Genomic DNA, 22,711 nt, shown 5'->3' on the forward strand with positions numbered 1-22,711 from the left:
CTTCAAGGTACCCATGCTCACGGGGCTCAAGGTTCCCAACAGTTCACAGCCTAATGGAGACACTCCTGGTTTCACCTGGCTTCAAGCGTCAGATCCCAACTACCACCCAAACACTCATTTTCCCCTGCCATAGCACAAAGCAGCTTTAACAGCCTAAAGAGGTGCTTCCACCAAGTCACAATCCAAAGATTCAAAACAACGGTATGATGCTGCACTCCCAGGGAAATTCTTCAGAGTCCTCAACTCCACCTGACATCATACAGTACACACAGAGACCTAAAAAGAGACATTCCATGCTTTATCTGTCACCTTCAGGAATTACAGAACCAACAATGGCAAAAACAGGCACCCTGAACAATGTTAAAAAAGGTTTCTGCATAATTTTCTCTCACAAATGTCAACATAAGGTCCCAGTGAGTGAGCAGAATGGTTTGCAGCAATAAACAAAAACCTGCTGCCTTTTGAAGAAAGCAGACCTGGAGCAGCACCATACAGGGGTATCATAACCAGGATGCCTGCTCTTAAATAACTACTAATTCTATAATAACAAACAAACAAAAAAGTATAATTTAGTTATGTGCAATCAGTCTATAAACTTGTGTGAAGTTTATAGCATCTTAAGTTGTTGCTAGAGTAATCTGTAATTTGTGACTTCACACTTGTGAATGAGCAAGTAAGGGAAATGTGCTGGAGAAAAGTTCCTATACAATACATTTCTTGACTAATAATTGCATGACAGGAATTATGTAGGAATAACTGACAGGTAAGTGTGTTTTGTTTCAGTGTTGTGTTTTCTTCTTTGAAGACAGAAGTTCACTTTTCAAGATCCTATTTATAATCAATTCCATCTATTCAGCTCTATTCAAAATTCTACACCTCAGCAGCTCAGAGAACTGGGAAGGGTGTGGGAGTGGGAATGAATCCTTACGCATGTATGGATCCAATCTACAACCTTAAAAAGAACAAATGACACCTGCACAAGGGAAACAACATCACACACACCAAGCAAAATTATTAAAAGGCTATAAATGGTAAGACTCAATGAAAAGCTAAAGTCTGTGGTCAGGAACCCATCCCCATAGCTAACAAAAGTAACAGGAGCATTCCAGCACATACTTGGGCAAATGGCGACACTTTCCTACTTGAAACAAAAAGCATATGTTATTTGTTTTCTTTTTTTCTATCCCTACAGCACTCAACACAGCGGCATATTGGGTCATGGGAAGCATGGCCATGGTCTGAGAAAGCTGAGTCACAGTAACTATCCATCTTTCCCACATTAACATGCTAATCAGTCTCTGACTATGGAAAACCCGGACTTTCACATTAACAAAGTATCTCTTTCCCTTACCTGTCATCTCAAAATATATATGCCAAAATATGTGTTTGCAAACACGCTCTCTTTTGCCTGTAAACAAGGGTATCACTGTTTGTTCAACCATACGGGTTTTCGTTTAAACTTATTACATAACCTCCCTGAAGACAGGGAGTACAAAGTAAAGGCAGTTGAACATTTTATTTCACAATTCCTACCTTCAATATTAACAACAAACAACTGCTTGATGTTTAAACATTAGCAGATTACACAGTTACCACAGGACACTGTGGTTGTGTGACCTTCATTCTTGCTAAAGATCTGAACTGAAAAGTGAAGCTATCAAAGAGGGTACTGGGAAGAAATTTACATTTTCATGTGGGAATATAAAATAATCCCTTGAAGACCTATATTGTTTATGCAATGCTGTCACAGTAATCCTAGGGGTTTATCTGCCATTGACTTGCCACACTTCAGTCAAAATTGTTAGAGTTCACAATAACGCTCCATAATTCGCCTAAGTTGTAAGATATCTGACAACAATAATTAAAATCTTCTCATTTCCTTAAGAAACCGTGGAAACATTTTCAGCATTTTAATTACAAACTATTCTGATTTTAGCTTGAATGATTTTGGCTTCCCATCTGTGAGTCTATTTTATCATAGATATTTGCATAAAGCAATAACTGTTTCATTAAAACATTAAATTTACTTCTGCTGCATTGCCCTCTGAATGTTTTTGTGAGATCACTTGGTTGCAAGGGAAATAATGATGATGATTTCAAACTGAATATTTTGATTTAAACACAGGAATTTAAAGATAAAATCCTTAAAATTACCTTCAGGAAAGCATTTTTAGCACAGGGAAAAACAGCATTGAACTATTTTTTCTCTAAGAAAGGCATTTCCATTTGATTTGAGGACTTTTCAGTCAAACAAAACTCTAAAAATACCAGATTAACAAACATAGAGCAGTTTAAGACACTAGAGAAAACCTACACTTTTCTTTTAACATCTCAGTAACCAGTTGCTCTTCCATTTCATTCCTTGGACACTTGGGTTGATGTCAGCACCCTGACATCACCAAATGAATTCAGAACAGCATGTCTGCCATTGCATAGTATCCTACTTTTTAGCCCCAACTGTCAGAACTGTAGCAGAATTCCAAAAAACCTCTTTCTGACCAGTTGATCTAGCACTTTGAAACACAAAATATTAATGCTTTACGTCTAAAAAAATGCTGGGTGATCCATCAGTGATTACACCTCACAGCTTTCACAACCTGCACTACCCCAGAAAGTCTGCAGTGAACAGAAAAGCCAGGAGATCTCACACTACTTTTCCCTATCTACATCTTGGTTTGATCAAATTGTGGGTCATACACAACACAAAGCCCTAGGTTTTCAAAGCTAGAAAATAATTTTAGGCACACATTCTGTATATAACTTCCTAAAAAGTGGAGGAAAACTAGTCTATTTGGCAGTCTCTCTCTGCATATTTTGCTAAGGTATTTCTCTCATTTTCAAGAGTTCAGTGCTCTCTTCAGTTCCTTCTCTCCCCACATATGCACAGGAAAAGGGAAAAAGCTGGTTTATTATCTTTAACTTGTCAAAGGCACACAGAATAAGGAACTATTAGGTGCTATTTCAATTATACAAGATTTGAATGCTTGCACACTTGAGACTTAAGTATTCTTGTTTGGGTTATTCTCATACCTGACATACTGAATCTATAGGTTACATGTAATTGAAAATTAAAAGCAAGTTGCAAGAGCTTTACAGTCAGTAAGTTTTACACCACTGTTTTCTTTATGGAGATAAAAGAGGCTCGAAACTTCTGTAGTATAATCTTCACAATGCAGAAAAAACGGAACCTGCTGCTTCACATCAGTTAATCTTGACAGAAAAGATTCAGACCAAGTGACTGATCTAGGTCTGTGAACAGAGTAAAAGCAATTGTATAAAGTTTGTTGTTTCCATGTTTTTCTTCCTTCTGAACAGCATCAACATGGGACTAATTAATGATCTTTAGAAAGTAGTTTCCAGTTAGACTGACACACAATGGCAAGCAGTCTTAGACAGGTGAAGTGACAGGAAGGAGGAAGGCTGACTTGATGTCAGTGACAAAAACTATTTTAATGGAAATGTGAAATTATTCAAAAATTTCTTCTTCTAAACACGTGAAGATTTCTCTAGTCAGATTCAGACTGCACAATGGGCTGAGAGAAGGAATCAGGCAGACACAGTATTTTTACATACCATGTTTTTCTAATGGCTTTTCATACTCAGTGCCTCACTTAAAGGTTTCTTCTGTCAAAGATCTGTTAAATCAGTGATGTTTCATCAAATAGTAGTTGTCAAACATGATAAATAATAATAACAAAATACGTGACCAAGAGGTTTTAGTAGCCAAGGATCCAGGGAAGACTGGAAATAGGTTGTATTTCCAAGGCACAGAAAAATGACAACAGTAATGAAGTCTGCTATTTGTATTCAGTAATACTAATTTTCAGACCTCTAGTATCCTAAAGTAAGACCTACATATCAGGTCATGCAATGGACAGATATGACAGGAAGTCACATAACAAAGGACAGATGATAATGCATGATTGCTATTGCAGAATATATCCTTCAATTAAGTGTTTTAAGTAGGGAGACTCCTGCCCTGCTACTGATATGAGGCAACATCCCAATCTCTCTCCCACACTAAGAGGGCACATCAGACCCTAGACTTGAAGACTTGACTAAACAGATGAAGAGGGCTTCAAAGAAGCGCGAGGAAAAAAAAAAAAAAAAAAAAAAAAAAAAAAAAAAAAAAAAAAAAAAAAGAAGCCACACCATAAACACACACTACTAAGAGGCATTTAGACAGGAGATTTTATTTCTCAGTATAGGAAACCATGTGTCTACACATTTGAACACAGACCTTTAAACCAGAGTTGCATGCACAGACATAGAATCTTTGTGCCATGATCCTGCTGACGGCCTTTCATGTTTTGGAGATCTTACCTACATTTTGATTAACACTCATCAACCTTTGAAGAAAGATGTAGTCAGATGCCGCTCAAGCTACTCCAACATTGAATAATTTGCTCTAATTTATTCCTTCAAAACTACTCTAATTTACTGCTTTATTTGATGAAGTGGCCACTTTTGATAACTTCCCAGAATTAAATATCCATTGGCTAAGGCAAAAACTCAAAGTCCCCCAAAATTGATGATTCCACTGGCTGAGAAAGTTCAGGAAAGCTGGGATAAGAAACAGCAACCAGAATATAAAGACAATTAGAATTTCTTCCTCCTGCTAGCTGGATGATTGGCATTTGGTTTAGGATCATCCTTGTGAAAGCATCCTCCCCTGTTGTCTAAGTGCATTTTCAAGCAGTGGACCACTATCATCAAGAAGGAAGGTAGAAAAATGTGTGCCTTTCCATATTCTGAAATCTACAGGCATTTTTCTCTGTACACAATGTCAGAATGAAAAACAAAACACAGCAAGAGCTAGTTAGTTTTTTTCTCCTCATCGCCTTGCAAAGCCAGCTCTAAAAAGGGACTCCAACCTGCCACGGAACCCTCTTTGAACTTTTCATTTCCTATTAAGTTTAAATTTATCTTCTCAGATAGAAATTAAGCTTGGCTCCAAGAAAGAACATTTTTAAAATCCTCAGTGAATAAAGATCAGGTAGTATTCACCTACAGAAACTAAAGAATGTGAAAAGGTAAATACAAAACAGCACATGGAGCTGGAAAAATCTCTGGTCAATGGCATTTTACATAACAATCTGAATTCCAGTAAATCAATTTCAATTACAACAGGAAATACCAACAAGATCACAGTTTCACAAACAGAGAAACAATAAATTCTATTGGGGAAATAACAAGTGAAATACAAATATAGAATACTTGTTCTCATCCTTTTCTTAAAGTTTTCAGTCTAAGAAATTTGTTCAACTATATAGGAAATACTCAGACTTCGATTTCTCACACTTTCCTCCCTGTGCAGTTCCACAACTGTCCAGGAATGCTATCTTTTCGATTTGCTCAACAGCTGTTCAGCTCAACAGCCACTGTTTTGATACCTCAGAATGCTAATTACACAAAAACATCTGAACCACAGAATCACAGAATATGCTGAGGTGGAAGGGATCCACAAGGATCATCAAATCTAATTCCTGTTCCTGCTCAGGACCATCCCCAAGAGTCACACCAAGTGCCTGATGGCATTGTCCAAACCTTTCTTGAACTCTGTCAGGCTTGGTGCTGTGATACTTCCCTGGGGAGCCTGTTCCAGTGCCCAACCACCCTCTGGATGAAAAAACCTTTTCCTAATATCCAACCTAAACCACCTCTGACACAACCTCTGGTCCTTGCATTGGGTCCTGTCACTGGTCACCAGAGTAAAGAGATCAACATCTGCCCCTCCTCTTCCCTTCAGGAGGAAATTGTAGACTGTGATGAGGTCTCCCCTAAGTCTCCTCTTCTGAAGAAGGAGGGAAAACAGTCTGCTTCTACATATTTATAAGACTGGCTAATAACTATGGTCATCCAGCTACACATTGTCTGTATTCTGGCTTTCAAATTAAGTTTACTCTTTGCAACCCTTCAATTACCCTAATCATCAAGGCCATAACAATCATAGTTGTAAAAAGCACATGTATTACTCTTCTGATAGGTCCCCATGATTGCAAAAATAACCTTTAAAAGCCTTGAAATTTTTAAACTGATGGATTTTTTTTTACAAAAACTAGACATTAAGAGTTACACGGTACATTATCTTCACATGGGATTGATTCACAGTGGGACCTGAAGACTGGAAAATAATTTAAAGACACTTTTAGTGTAATGCTAATACCCTTCAAATAAAACTATTCTTTGATATTTCTGTTTTGAAAACAAGACACAATCAAGTTCCAGCTATATAATTTGTGGCTAATCTCAATATAATCTAACAATAGTTCTATAGATAACTACAACTCTAGGACTATTATTGCCAGCTCACCAAAACTTGGGACTTTAGCAGGTGAATTTAATTCTGTATTCTGGCAGCTTCTATCAGATAATATATGCTGGTCAAAAAGCATTTAATAAGCTTTAAAATGCTCAGTTTCTAAAGGATTCTTCTTCAAATTACAACATATCAATAACTATTTGCCTCCCTGATCAGTCTGTTTTGCTGCCAGACAATCCTGTTCCAGATAACCAAAAGAGGCGCTGGAGTACATTCTTTATTAGCTTTCTGCAAGGCACTGCACTTAACAAAAAGGTAATCTTACAGGTCTGAGCTAATAAACAACTGTGTTTCTCTCTACATTACATCAAATTTAATTGATCAAGTCGTATGCGGTAAAAGGCAGTGTTAACATCTTTTTCCATTATTTGCACCTGTTTTTCATCAAAGAGAACTAGTAATAATGCAAACAGCACTAATAGGGCTGGGAAGTGTTCATTTGTCATATGGACAGTTTGTGGAGCAAGAATTAGTAGTCTCAAGAGAGGTTACCTTTTCTATTCATTGCAATCACAGCCACCTAAAATATTAACAGTACGAATACCAAAAATGTGAAAAGACTACTGAGCTCTGCAGAGTAAAAAAAATTTGTCACTTAAGAATGGAAACATATTTTAGAGTAACTAAAATAATCACAAGTTGCAATAGTACTATTTATTACAAAACTTAGATTGCCTAAGTGTCCTGGGTCGCAGTGTAGGATGTACACAAAGTATTTATTCTATCACCATCTTCATGAACTGTTAAAACCAGGTGGGGCAGTGTTCTTCCCAGGCCCCCTTCCTTTGGGCTGTCTTCTGCTAATGGCCATTCAATGCTTTGCCCATGACTCACAGGTAACTCCCTCCAGGGGTTATCTCTGTTTAATGGGCCATCAAGGACCCACTTCACAACTCATCATCCCATTGTGAGATGCTCTGCCCAGGGGGAGGAGCCAAGCATTCTCACCTGGATATGATCTGGGGTTTGGGACAGTACAGGCAGCCCTTACCCACTGGATTCCCAGAGGACAAGAGCTACCAGACCTTTCTATAGGATCACTTCAATGAGCGCACTTCATCTGGACTGCTACCACCACCCTAACAAACAGGGTGTCAGGTTGTATTCTAATTCTGTCAGGGGTCTTCCGTACTATTGCTTTTTATTTTACCTTCTTTCTATTAAATTGTATTTCTGACTTGGAGTCTCTCACTGGTTTTGCTTTCAAACCACCACACTAAGTTTTTCAAACATGATATCTGGCTTTAAAAAAACAAACAAACAAAAAAATACCATCAAAAAAACCCCAACACAAAGGCAAATCACAAAAAGGCCTCAGGTGTCTTTCCCAGAGTACCCTCCCTCTAGCTCTGGTTCAGAACTTTTGAAATCAGGTCTTCTGCTAAAGGGATAAACCAAAATTATTGGTTTATTGATGCTAGTGTGGACTGGCTGGCAGGGAGCAAGACCAAGGGCATGTGGATTTCGTAAGTCATAAAGGCAACAGTAACCTAAACCACAAATACATGAAACCTCTCTGTAGCTTCATTTTTCATTTTGACCTTTATTCATTTTAATATGGGTAATTGATAAAATGACAGAGTGCTTAACAATTCACATGGGTATCAATCACTCAAAAACTACCAATCAAAGGAAAAGAAAACACAGATTATTGCATGGCAGTCAAGGTTCCTTCATCTTCAGCATCAGTCATCAAAGTCATCCTCATTTAATTTCCAAAATTTCTGGAGAGTTAGGATTTCATTTCTCAGAGTTTCACCAGCTGACTCCTACAGACTAAGGCTGCAGTAATCTTGTGTGTGTGGTGTTGAGCTAAGCCTGATCAGCACTGTTAAGAAAAACATGTAGAGACCAGCTAGGCTAATCAAGGCAAAAACAACCACAAACTTGCCTAAAGCAAGCGGTAGTTACTCCTTCTACAGCTAAGTCAGGTCACTTTTGAATACATAAATAAGCCAATCAGAGACATACCTTTGAAAAAAAAAAACAAGAGCAACACAACAGTAGAAACCATGGGAAGTCTGCAAGGGAAGTCTGATTTTTTTACTTCAGCTTACTCAGAAAACTCCTTTTAAAAACATTCCTATCAATCCAGGCATTAGGCTATACAGAGAAAATGGGATAAAATACTTTAGGGGGGTTCAGCATAAATATTTAAAAGAAAAATTATGACAAAGCTTTCCTGGTGTTTCAGTTCCATTCTTTACTTTCCTTTGTTCAATTTAATTTTTTGTCCACTGGCATGTAAATAACTAGTGGGTAATTAGCTTACCAATTAAGTTCTATAACAATCTCACAATTCTGCCTATGCAATATTACAGTTGCATCCACATGGCTACATTCTTGCACTACCCATTCTACCTTTAGGGAAAAATCCCTACAACCTCTATGGCTATCCCAGCATGAACCATGGCTGACAACAGACAGACCACTTACCAAAAGTAAAAAACCCTGCCTTCTACTTTCTCTGCTGAGCAGCGGAAGATGCAAAAGTATCTATAAATGCATGGCAGTAAATAGTCCTATAGTGTCATGCCAAGCAACCTTTCACAGGTTTCCAGCCTAAGGTACTTCTGTGCTCAGGGCCATCCACATAACTCTTTAAACTGCTTTGCTGTGAATCGTATTAGGGAACTGATCTGATGCAAACAAAACCAATTTATATATTCTAAAAAAGAAAAAATAAAAGTGTCACTTTTTGCCCAGTCAGTTATCCATTCCAATTCACCCACACACATTACACTACCCCAGTATTGCCACTGAATCATTATTTAGTGAAATTACAACATCATGGCTACCATCAGCTTTTAAAAACTGCAGTGACCTGGCAGTTCAGGAAACAAACAGGTATCTCTCCACACCAACTCAACGAATAGAACAGCTACATCAAGTTTAGTCTGGCATCAGAGCAGAGAAACAATCAGCCCAGTATCAGGAAGGCAAAGAACCAGCCCCAGAGATCAGGTCTAGCCGAGCCTTGGCTTTCAAAAAAGAATCAGTAAGATCCTGAAACTATGGAAGTAGTGATGATACTAAGATTTTAGAGTATTTTTAAAAGGTCTGGTTCTGGGCACAAGTCTGCCCATCTCAGTGCACTCTCTACAAATAAAACGTGTGTTTGTGTATTTGCAAACTCCACCTTGCTCAGCCTCTGAAGGTCTGATCCATTAGCACGCTCCACTACCTCTAGTCACAGCATGATGCAAAAACCATTCCATTTTCACAAGCAGAAAGTCACATGCAATTTAAGGTTTTAGGATTCCAGAAGTTTCACCAAGGTGCACATCCAGAACTGTCACAGCCCTGATTTGAGCATGTACAGACATTTCAGACACGCTGACCACACATGCAATGCATCTAATGCACACTGGCAGTGAGCACCAGGCAGCAACCCTCCGAAACTGCGGCAGCTGGAGGCACCATTCACGCAAAATGCATCAACACTGCTGGCAACAGAGAATCCAAACCTTCTCCCCTTCCAGCTGGGTACCCTAATTATTAGAAACTGAATCAGGTTCCGGCCCACACCTCTTGCCCCTAGTTCTTGTGTAGCATTATAACAACACAAGTGCAATGGCCCTGCCTGAAACAGAGGTGCAAACCTTGCTGTTTAAAGATCCTGAAGGGACTTTCCTTTTCTTCATCCCTATTCTTTCATTTCCTACTGGCCGCCTTAGATACTCCCTAGTCACCACACTGGATGTTTTGGTACCGATTCCTGACACCTCTGGTAGGTTTCTTAATTCTAAAGTCAAGTGGGTAAAAAAGTTAGGCACGGAGACACCTATCTAAAGAACACCAAAAATCATCTTTTTCTAAATTGGTTTTCACATGGCCAGAATGTAAGACACACCTCCAAAGAGACTCTAAGAGTGACCATACTGGTCAACATAAAAAACACTTCTTGCAGGCTGCCTAAGCATGCAAGACATCATAAATATATGAATCCAGCAGCTGATGTTTAGGGATCTTCCATGTATCCAACAAGAAGAATGTGATTAGTCCTGCGAGAAGCTGTATTTCTTCTGGTTTTTCTCTAAATGCACATAGTTTGGTGCACATGCAGTCACTGCCACTCTCTCTCAAATGTTTATTTTTTTCCCTCTTCAGAGGAAAAGAAAAATCCCAACAACCCAATTGTGAGCAATTTCATCCTTTAACACACTGGATTTTGTTCAGGTCAAGTAACATTTTTGGTAAAGAATATAATTGCAATTGCCTGTTTCTAAGATCTTGTAAATAGCATGACATTATTTTAAAAACTTATGAAAAATGCATTTACAGCGTTCCTTTAAGTGTTTTAACACAGCTTCAGCTGAAATTGCTTTATTCCAAAGCAATTGAATACACAGTATTTTTATAAGGACCTCTTTGTCTCTCTGCAAATGACTGAGATACAGATACTTTCCAGAAAGAGAATGCACTGGAAAATATGCAACCTTACATTTTACTAGCCATAGTTATCTAGCACCATAAAACATCAGTTGCTCTGTTCCTGAAGATTATGTTGTAGCAAAAGCAAAACAACATGATACAAGTCAAGTCAGCAGAGTCAAGTAGTGCCCAGGAGCCTTATGCAAGTTTAGGTTTGGCACCATACAAACACAGGCTCTATTCAGTATGGCAAAGCCATTCTACAGCCAAAGCAGAGGCAATTCCATAGATCAAAAGCAAAAATAAGCTAAAATTCAGCAGTACATTCATGCCATCTTCCAGGTAATAGAGTATCACATACCTCCTTGTCATATTCCTTGGACAACATAGACAAATAAAATACATATTGGCCTAAACAAGCTGGTCAGAAGACACAATGTTATCACTCAGGGCTGTAAGCGTGTCTACATTACAGCTCCAGGAGGAGTGCCTTTAACGTGTTGTTTGAGGCACTCTTGGAAGAGCTTCTCTAACCTCCTGGGACACAAAGCTGTATAGAAAGAGCAAATTATTTCCCAACGTGATAAAATCCAGATAACGTTAAATACTTTTCAGCAGGCATATAAAAGACAAGGTATATACATAACTGCTGGGTCCAGTAGCCTTCTCCTAGGCTATACATGATGCAAAGTCACCCTGCAATTCCTCTTACAGGGACACCATAATAGAAAGGAGCAAGTTTCAAAACCTTGCCAAAACTACTAGCAGTTGCAACATGTGATGCCATCAGTACCTAACATATTGAACACAGAAAGCAATCTCTTCCACCACCTCCTCTTGCCCCCACCTTGCTCTGATAAGAAAACGCAGGGTCAGAGAGGAAATAGTAGTACAAAAACACAGGTAAACTCAACTGAGACAAAAACCCCGCTGAAATAAAGCTCCTTTTCAGAGTAACTCAGTGTTCACTGTGGAAGCAAGCTGTATGGACTTTTTCCACAGCAGAGTTGCTCCATGAGTGTCTTTCCTGGGATTATTCTTGCCAGTGGGCCCTGTAGCATGCTGTGAGTCTTGCGAGACTAGGACTCAACCAGTTCTCCTGAGGGTACGCATCATAAGCAGAGATTTATGCAGTAAAAGAAACCAAATGAAACCAAACACATAAACTATGACAGGCAGGACAGTGGAGTAAATGACTTGGTTTCTCCTCTGTTTCAGCTGCAATCATCAGTCATGCTACTTTGTATTTAGAAAAGGTCTGAAGTTACCAGCACACAAATTCAATGTCCCTCTATCAGGCAAATTCTGGCCTCTTAAGAAATCAAGATGCAATAATAAGTCATAAGCAGCATCAATACACTTTTTTTTTTTTTTTTTTTTCTGAGGGGAAAGTGGAAAGAAGAGTCTTATGATACATACAGTATTAAAAAATTTACATATTTCTGCACAGATCCAAAATATGCATGAGCAAGCACTGCTGGACCTGTACAGTCTAGCAACAGGACTTTCCACATGGATATGACATAGTGCTATTACATCCAAAAAATTACCATGGTACCACTAAGTGCCATAACACTATTAAATCTATAGTGCATAAACTCAGTGGTGCTTCAGGAAAACAGATTGCTCTCTCCTTACTCACCAACCACTTTCCTCTCCAAAACTGATCTCACTGACTGGCTGGAGCCTGTCCACAATGGACTACACTCCTTTCATGGACACAGGAGCCCATCATGATGACAGAATCCCTCACCTCTTCTTTTCTGAGGGCCCAACAAATCCATGCCCAATGCAATGCAATTCTTCTCTTCCATTTTGCTGGAGGAAGGGAAGAATGGCACAACTGAGGGCAAGAAGAGTGAATTTAATCTGTTCCCAAGCACACTCCACGCTACTGCAAGCACAGGAGAGATGAGCACAGAAGAAGGAGCTGAGCAAAGAGGCAAAATGGAGCTGTATGACACACAAAGGGAGACACTGGGTGCGCATGGCAGCAAAATAATCAAAGTGGCATGGTTGTGTCAGCATCTAATAGTTTTGGTGTTGTTTGCAATCACATTTATTTAGAATTGCATTGCCATTGTGCCTGCATTTCAACCACTGCTTACCCAACCTTACTAACTCACATCATCCAGGGCAGGCACTGGATTGCTCCTGCGGACAAAAAGATTTGTAGAGGCAGGGCCAGTGATATCAATCTCTCACAGAACTCCAGTTAATACAGCTGAGGTGATGCATCTTACAGGACTGGGGTGCTCAGTGTGAGATGTCTGACTATAGTAACACCAAGACATACAAGGAGCCTGTGCCTGGGGACTAATTAATTTTGATATGACAAGATTTAGGATTTTAAAGGCAGATGTGGCAGTAACCAGAAACAACATTTAACTCCACTGATACAGCTTCCATAATAAACAGTTTCAGAAAAACACAAAAGAAAGAGAATTTTAAAAAAAGTTAAATATGTGAAAATTGCAAAACAAATTTTCTTTACCTTGCATTAGAACTATCCCAAATATTGTCACATAAGTCAGCAACAAATCTCTTTTTATTACATTATGGATGTGTTTCTGACAGTCAGGCATTTGTTCTTCGAAAGACTTACACATGCACTTAAAATTAAGCATGCAAGCAGTCCCATTGGGTACTGATGTAAGGTTCATGCCTTCACTTGAACAGTCATTTTACAACTAGGTTTTTTGGCATGTGATGTTTGTGTTCACTTTGTTCTAAGACAATAATTTTGAAATAACATATACATTCTGGGTAGTATGGGCAACCAGTACATGCCCAATGGATAAAAGTTCACACACGACACAAAAAAAAACAATTACATTAGAAACAGAGACACTCCACAGTATTTAAAAATCACCTCCTGTATCATTATTACGCAGTTTATACAATTACTGAAGTTTATTCACATCCCATCCACAGCAGAGATAAAGTTTAATGGTGTTCAAGTGCTTCCATGCTAAGCCACTGTTTTTAGATTTCTAGGATTTGATTTATCTACCAAAATTATTTGAGTTTGGAATTTTCATTAATGCAACTTTTAACTGTTTTGATTGTAGTTTAAAGGTTCTGAAATATAAAATTTAAAAATATTATATATACTCCCATCATAAATATCAATTTCTGGCCTTAAGTTGAACAAAGTAGCATAGTAGCAAAGGCAAAATCAACTTCAGAAAGAAGTCTCATTGAGACATAACTTAGAACCTCCCACTGAAAATGTTTATATTTTATCAAGCAATAGAACTTTAAAAAGACAGCAAGTCACACTTTGCACATGCATGAGACAACAGCTATGCCCAGAACTTGTAGCAGAATAAGGATCAAGGGTAACTGACATTCACTCAACACAAACATTTAATTTTGCTGTAAAATACACACCAGGTGAACGGCAAGGGGCATTAGCTAGACTACGTAAATTCTCTTTAGAACTATCTGGCTAAAGGGCAGAAAAACAACACTGTGATTGCATCGTTAAACACTCAAAATGAAGAAATAAGCAGGACACACCATGTAAAACATTAGTGCTTTGTACCTGCATTACCATAAAGATGTTCCACTTAGCCTCTTTTTTTGCACAATGCAGAAAAAGAAGCCAGTACCTAGGATGGTAATTTAGTTACCAATGGGGTAAAAATCTACTGGAAAATCTTACCTCTGTTTTTAACTGGAAATTTGTGTGAATATAATGTACAGTAGAGTTTTCCCAATAAAGTTTCAGAAAATGTTTTCAAAGTTTAAGGAAAGACACTGATGTGTAACATACATTGTTTAAAATGTTGTATAAGCTGCAAACATTGAGCTATATACAATGAAGAAAATTAAATAGGGCTGTAGTGCCCATTTCTTGATACCTGAGTGCTTAACTATGCAGCCTTAACAGCACCCCATCTGAGTTCTCCTTTTGAGAGACTGAATTCCCAGAGTCTGCTTAAAATGTCAACATTTGAAATCTTGCAAGCAAAGACCAATTACATTCAATCCCAAAGACTCATATGCCTAAAAGGTATAATTAAAAAATTAAAGGAAGCAGTCATGCAGGATACTGGCAAGAAAAAGTACTAAAGAAATTTTAGAAAAAAGCATTTAACTCACCAGTCCATTGTTTGGCTGAGGTGAAAAAGGCAAACATTACTGAGAGGCATCAGTGAGGAAGTTAGAACACAAATCAAGGCCCGTGCCTGCAAGCACATGTGAATAACTTCAGGCCCAGAAGCTCTTTCCGTGGCAAAGTTATTCATATGTGTGCTTGCAGAACCTAAGCTCAGATGTTACCCTCAAAGTACAAAATGCTACTTACATTTTGCTCCTGACCTCAATATAAACAGAAATTCACCTGTGTTTAACTGTTTCAATCGAAGAAGACAAAACCCCCCTTGAAGTCTCACAAGGTAATGTAATTAATCCATTCTAACTGCTCACAGTTCTAGTTTGTTTGTTTTGAACATAAGTCTCCCAAAACGTGTTTAGGCTTACAAACCAGAAGCCTTCCCTGGAAGCTATGTGAGGACTGTACACCCTGGGGAACGAAGAGCTGTATCTCTGCCTTGCAATACACCGAGAATGCTTATGACATGACAATTAAGCCATTATTCTTTTTATTGGGTATCTCTCTGCCAAGCCTGATGTAACCTGACATATACAATATTCAATTAAGTGTCTCTTAAAGTGCTGAGTCTTTCCAACATATGCTTGTGTAGATTTTGGAGATCTGAACTGAGTAAGAAATCTAGCTTAAAGAAAAAGGACACCATGCAAATGTGTAGCATGGAGCACACGTGTCTACCCAATTACATAAACACTAACTGTACACACGATATTTTTAAGTGTATGTGACTAGCATAGGTTCAAATGGATTTCAGATTACAAACTACTGCTTGGAGAAAATAAGTAAAAGGTTAAAAAAAACCAGAGAATAGAAGAATTTTAAGTCTTTAAACACCAATAGATTGGTAAGACGTAACTGACGTGTGTATGGACCAGTGGGCAATTAAAATTTTTTTAAAGGCTAGATAGGTCAGCTGGGATTCACAAATAGTGAACACAAGATTTGGGGAGGACTGTTTTATATCCGCTAGCAATGAGGAATCAAATATTGCTCAATCCACTAAAACAGATAACCTATGTTCTTATTGAGAAAGGTGCTGACCAAAGCAGCTCTGTCATACACTATCTGAAATAAAGGAGCACACAACTCTGGCCACACTGAGCCATGTGCTGTTTGAGTTGTTTGGGGAAGCTTTGTTTCCTGATGTTTCCTCAATATAAGTATCATCGTTGACTTCAACAGAAAAAAGGACATGGAGTAATTTCTTTTTGAAGTGTCAATATTCAAATATGAAACCTAATGAAAGCACTAAGTTCTGACACACCAACACTACATCTAATTTTACCTCCCATTAGATATGGCCTTGATCCAGCTGATAGTATTTTTTTTTTTCTGGGATGAGAGTATATTATTAGGTGATTGAATAAAGTATTTCAATTTGTTTATTCTTCTGATCAGTAAAAAAGCCTAAATATCAGGTATCAGACGGATATCTGACAGGAGAGCACTGAGAAGTAAAAACAGTTGGAATGGATTATCAGATGTGAAAACAGAAGGTTAAAAAAGGTACATGGAGAAAATGGGAGAAAAGGCAAAAAGGGACTATCGTGCTAAGGCCTGCAAGCAGCACAGGGCCAACATCTGTGCCCACCCCGGGACCTGCCAGGCGCCGTCCCGAGAGCTCGCTGCATCCCCTAGTGTGTGTATGTCCGCATGTGTAACGTGTGTGTATGTCCGCATGTGTAACCTGTGTGTGTGTCCGCATGTGTAACGTGTGTGTCCGCATGTGTAACGTGTGTATGTCCGCATGTGTAACGTGTGTGTACGGGTATCTTTATGCATCTGTACATTGTGTAAGGATGTGCACGGCAGGGCTCTCACTGAGGCACTGCTGGGCCCAAATGCGCCTGGCGGAGCAGGGCCGGGGCACGGGCGCCCGGAGGGGCAGTGCCCTCGCCGGGGAGAACGAGGCCGGCACCAACAGCGGCACCGACAGCGGCACCGGCAGCGTCAGCGGCCGCGGGAGGCGCCGCGCAGTGTCATTGACACCGCAGGGGGAGGCAGGCCCGCCGCTCCCGGCCGGGCAGCTGCGGATCCTCGCCGCGCCGGCACCCGGCCCCACCGGCCGGGGGCCGCCCGCCGCCCACCTCCCGCTCCCCCGGGGCCGGCGGCGAGCGGCCGCCGAGCCGCGAGGAGGAGGAGGAGGCGCCACCGTCGGGTTTCGTCAAGGACGGGCCCGAGGTCAAACCCGGCAACCGCCCCGCCGCGGCCCCTTCCCCGCGGCCGCCCATCCGCCCGCCCGCCGCCGGCGGTGCCTTACCTTGGCAGCCATGCTGTGCCCGGCGCGGCCACCCCTTCCCGTCCCTTCCCTTCCTCCGCTCCCCTCCCTTCCGACCGCGGCGCGCAGCTTCCCCGCCTGCGCACCAGCCCGCCAGCGCCGGCCGTCACCGCTCGCTCTCACAGGCGAGGACGGGGCGCCGCCCCCGCCCGGCCCCGCCGCGGCCCCGTGATCGCCCGGCACGGTCCGGACCGGCCCCGCGGCCGCGCTGGGCGCCGGGCGAGGCGCCGGGAGACGCGGCCTCGGGCGCCGGCGTTGCCTCATCCCTGAGAAGGGCCCGGTTGCCCTCCTGGCTCCTGCGCGGTTACGGCTCTGGCCCAGCGGGCGCACGGGGACTCCGAGCCTTGGGAGCCCTGCAGCCCCCTGGACACTGTGACCCTGTCACTAGCGCTGCTGACCCCCGGAATGCCCCCGCCGTGTTTGGAGACACCGGGGCGAGCAGCAGGAGGATGCCAACACCTTCACATCAAACCCTGCTGTCTTGCCCAGCTCTGTATTCTACCCCTCAAGACAGGCTGCTCTTCCAGGGATGTTTTCATCCAGTTGCAGCATCCCCAACCATCATTCTGGGATGTCCCAAGAACGAGCTGTGCCTTCAACCAAATTTTGTCAATGCTGTGCTAATTTCTAAGTCAGATGAAGGTGACACACAGGCAGCCCCGCTGCAGGCCAGGGCTGTACCCAGGGGTGAGGCCCGCTCGGCCTCGGGCGTTCCGCGGCCTGCCCGGGCCTGCCCGGCCCTGCCCGGCCCTGCGCCATTTGGCCTGCGGCTGCCTCCGGGGCAATCCCCGGGCTGCCCCTGCCCGCTCCGCCTCGTCCCGGCGCTTCTGGGGGGATTTGGGGATAGACTGGGATTGGTAGTGGGGGCAGGGAGCTTGCCACGCACGTGTAACTGAAAGGTTGCTCACAGGAACAGCTCCGGGGCAAGTTCTCAAGTTAATAATGATGTATCGAGTTAGTCATAGCTTTGAGGTAGATATTTCAGCACTTTCCCTTAAGCTGAGTTAAGCTAAGTAAAGATGTCAAGAAGGCAAAGGATCTCAAAGACACCTACTACCTTATAAACCAAAAACAATTAACTCTATAATTACTATTAGTTGTCCTAGAGAGAGATGGTAGAGAAATGATAAGGATTCCTAAATGTATCTTCACAGTAGAGAAATTGTAAGGATTCATAAACATATCTGTACTTGCCCACTATAAATATGTGAAGAATATCTCTTTTTATGTTTTCAGTCCAATGAGTTAACTGCTTCCAGTGTTTGAGCAAATCATAGTCTCTCTTGTGCCCCTTGGAAGTTTCTTCCATCACCTGTGAGACCCAGCAGCACATATACCCCTTTCTCAGCAGTCTCCCAGTCTCAGCTTGTTGTAAAAACTTCCCTTTTGCTAGATTCTCTTCCTTTTCTACTTGCCCCACATATGCGTGCCTACTGCATGTGCTCAGCTGTTTTGTGAGACAGCACAACCTTTCTCTTCTTGCTCCATCTCCCTGACCTAGAAAATAGCAGTTAGATCATAGCAGACTTGGAGCACTTTTTCAAATAAACACAAAACCCAGACTATGTAGTGCTTATCTGCAAACTAGATAAGTAAATACTGTCACCTTGTCATAAATGAATAGATAATAGCGGTCCATTTATAAACAACAGAAAACAATCTTCGATTATTTTAATGATACCACTAAGAAGAGAAAAATTACGTAGAGAAAATAGCATAACAATTGTCTTAGAATACAAATGCTACATTCTGTATATATTCATAAGTCAGGATATTTAGATGTGAGCCTGAAAGCCAGTCCTATTGAGCTTTATTGTTGTGAGAACAGGCTTCAATGGGATTTTTTTTTCAATTTAAGACTGCTAAGAAAATTACTAGAATTCTCATGTTATACTGACACATGGTCTTGAGCTAACTGCCAAGGAAAAACACAAGTCAAAAAACTGTCTATGTTTCAAGTAGACTGGTGGTGAAATTTAGAGAGGTGAGTGAAAAAGGATGATTCTGGAAAGCTTTATTCAACTGTTCCCTAAATGCAACTGCACCTGACCTCTTTTAACACTTAGAATCATAGAGTCATGGAATGATTTGCTTTGGAAGGGATCTCTGGAGGTCATCTAGTCCCAGCATTGAATATAGATATCTTCAACCAGACCAGTTTATTCAGTTTATTCAAGATGGGTAGATTTCCCATCCAACCTTGTCTTGATTATTTCTAGGGATGGGGCCACTACCATCTCTCTAGGCAACCTGTTCCAGTGCTTCAAAAAATGTCCTTTCCTTTATCTAGTCTAAATCTGCTTCTTTTCCTGTCTTTCAAGAGCTCCAGGCACCTCAAGATCTGAGCATGCCTTCAGCACTGCCTTGGTGCTGACAAGACTGGAAGGTCACTGCCTTGCTCGCAGGAGAACCTGAGTTTGACCTCAGAGGTTTCTGATCATGACCAAAATGCACATGCAGGCCCAAGTTCCTTATCTTCATAAAAAAGGCAGTGAAGGCTAATTATGTTCACATTTTAGGTGACAAGCAATATCACTTTAGTGGACTACAGCACTCTGCTTGGCCACATAATCAACTTGTTTTCAAAGTCCACTGTTGACTGAGGTTAGGTTCAAGCCCATGTTTCATACTCATTTCAGTATGTTTTAACCACAAAGGCTCTGGGGAAGAGAGGAAGAACATTTTTCATTCTTTCTCGTGAAGACATGTCATTGTGAAGAGGAGACTCAAAGATCAACTGGACTGGAGAGAAACATGACTCTTTTATATGGTAGAGTGCAATAGGACGAGAGTGAAGTTGTGAGTCAGTTTTCATTACAAAGCATACAAGTGTTATTTAAAGAAGTAAGGACATTGTGTGTCTCCAGCCAATGGTTTTTTTTTTTTCTGAATTTTACATGTAACACAAAGCAGAGCACACTGATTTCAAGGCTCCCTTCTACAGTGAGAAACAGCCTAGAGTTAGTTCCTTGTGCTCTCTTCTGATAGGGCATCTTGAATTTGTTTGTATGCATGGGGATGGGTTTTGCAGGAAGGGCTGTAGATTGTTTCCGAAAGATGCCACAACCAAATATCTGGACATTGTCCTTGAGGCAAAGAATTAGGCTTTGATAGTTTTCATGTGGAAGACAGAAAGAGAAATGTTTTAACTATGAAGGTTTTGTATAGCAGGGCAATATGTATCTCAATAGACACATACGATCTTTGCTGAGCTTATGGAGAGACCAACAGCCTGGGGCTCATGATTTTTTAGACTTGCTGAACAACTGATAAAGGTTTAACATTTACCTTTTGACAGTGTAAGGCAGAGCTCAGTATGCTGGCTATTTTGGATCTTATTCATTGTTCTTTCTATTACTACTCTGGTTACTGTTTCTATGATTTCTCTTACAATGTTCTGGATTTTATATGGGCAGACAGATGCCTAAAATGTAGGCATTACAGTATGTAGATTAAAGGCAAATATCTTTCTGGGTCTAGAAGAGTCTGGGGAGATCTGGAGAGGACTGGATCTGGGAAAATCAGACTGGAAAGATCTGGATTAATAACTATCTTGGTGAAAGGCTGAGATAAAGCAAAGACTGACCCAAGGCCCTCGAGATATGTACTGCTATCCCAATTACTGAGCTGTTTTCCTCACTATACCTACTCTCTGCCTCACAACATAGAAACTATCTTCCAGATGGCTCCTTCTGTGTTATACTGTATATTCAGCAACATGGATATTTTCCTGTGTGCTAACTTACCACAAAACTGGCACCAAGTACATATTCCTACAAGTACAGCTGATAGTCAAAAAAACACCAATGGGCCTCAATCCCAGTGGAAAAGAGCTGGATGTTAAAAAGAAATGAGCACAAGGTTTTCCTGAGTAGATCTTGTTTCTTAACACTCTTTATTGACCTCTCTCCTTCAGTGAAGTCTTAAGGAAAGGCATGAAGCAGTATCCCCTTCCTTAGTTCAAGGGTTTAGTGTGGATCTTTTGTTCTTTCTGTGTTTTTTGGTTTTTTTTTTTTTGTTCTGTTTTGTTTTGTTCTTAATAAAGGATGTTTGGCTGATGTGTGTTAGCACATAGTTTAGTGACTCTTTGCCAAGAATTTGTGCTTGCACAGTAGGCCTAACCCTGAGAATTTCTCTAATAAAATATGACTCACTTTGAATGAATCATTCACAATTCTTCTGTTTGAAGGATATTCACTGCAGATCACGATTTCTTCTAATATATTTGCTGTTTTTCTGGTTATTTTATAACATTGTGTAATGATTGTCAATATTTTTTTTGCTGTTATACTTCTAAGTCACAGATATTCTTAATTTAAACTCTGTTGTTTATTTCTGATTCTGATTTTTAAGAAGGTCAGTCAAACATGCCCTTATTCCTTTTCTTAAAACAAGATTTTCAAGTACTTTTGCATGCCTGTCTAGAATTCATTGTCTGTCAGTGTTTCTGCTGATGAAAAAGCAAACTGGTCATTTAAATAGTTCAAGGAAAAGTGAATATAAAAGCAGCATGTTGAAGTATGAATAATTTATTTTTAAAATCCATACAAATGGTAGTATATTTTCACAGTTTTCCCATCTCAAAATGCAACGCTGTCTCCCAGTGTGCATATTACGTCTACCAGGAAAGTGGAATTCACAAAGTTGGAAGGAGAGAGCTATGATTCTGTCTTACAGCTGATAATGGCATTTACACAGGCATTGCTGTAAAAATGAAACAGCTGAAAATGCTTTACCAAAGCTATGGTTTAGAAATGCATCTGAAAAAACTAAAGAAACATTGCTGCTGATGATGAGTAGGGGGTTAATTCTTCTGTTGGTGTAAATCAGCATAGGTGGTAGATTTGTGCTGAGTTACATTGGTAAAGCCCAAAAGATAGAGGGGATACAGGACAAACGAAAGATGCTATATTTATTTCATAAGTGAAAAATACTTCATAACTCAGGCACATCATTGGCATGAATAAGTTATGAAAAATCTTCACAGCCAAAAGAACATAATCATCCTTCATGTATAACAGATTTGTTTATTCTGTAAAGATTCATTTCAGTTGATTAATTATCAGTATCTGCTGATGGTGGAGGTAACAAGCCATCCCTGATGAGAGAATCATTTTAGGACATGCTCAGAATATTTTATCACCCAGTGTAAGTTGTGTATGCATAGAATATTTATCATACTGTGTACTAATAGTATCACATTTTATAAGCTAAGAACTGAATGTAAATTATATTACAGATTTGGAGTTACCTATGTTTTTCTTGGATTTTTTTAAAAGAGGGATATAAAAAAATAAAGCCCAGTAACAGTTGTGTTTGCATGTCAAGTGCTGAACTGTTCTGCTGCATTAAATCATTGTTATTCTGGACCAGTAAAAATTTGCATAAGTGCAGATGACAGCTCCTAACAATACCATCAGAATTATTTCACCATACACCCAATCCAACCAGTACCAGGCACATTGCACACTCACTAGCCATTATTCACAGGTGGAAACTAATAAGATGGAGGCTTATCAAGAAATAAATTACCTTCTTTTTTTCTGCAATTTTATTTATTACCTAAAATAAATTGCAAATCCAAGTTAAAATACTAAAAGAGGAATTAGATCATCTC

General features: G+C 40.3%; 1 protein-coding gene across 2 annotated transcripts in view; it reads right to left on the minus strand.

Annotated features, from left to right (window-relative positions):
- SLC25A13 (solute carrier family 25 member 13) overlaps window positions 1-17,380 on the minus strand; it is a 102,945-nt gene extending 85,565 nt beyond the window's left edge. The window contains exon 1 of one of the 2 annotated variants that reach the window (XM_083881015.1): window positions 17,077-17,380. In XM_083881015.1, coding sequence (XP_083737141.1) covers window positions 17,077-17,358 — 282 coding nt within the window. In that variant the 5' untranslated portion in view covers window positions 17,359-17,380. Of the gene's footprint in view, window positions 1-14,803; window positions 14,890-17,076 lie in introns of those variants that run through there. The other variant, XM_083881016.1, reaches the window with a different exon arrangement.
- Window positions 17,381-22,711: the final 5,331 nt, after the last annotated feature.

Source organism: Zosterops lateralis (genome assembly GCF_965231275.1).
Source record: "Zosterops lateralis genome assembly, chromosome: 1".
NCBI classification, from domain to species: Eukaryota; Metazoa; Chordata; class Aves; order Passeriformes; family Zosteropidae; genus Zosterops; species Zosterops lateralis.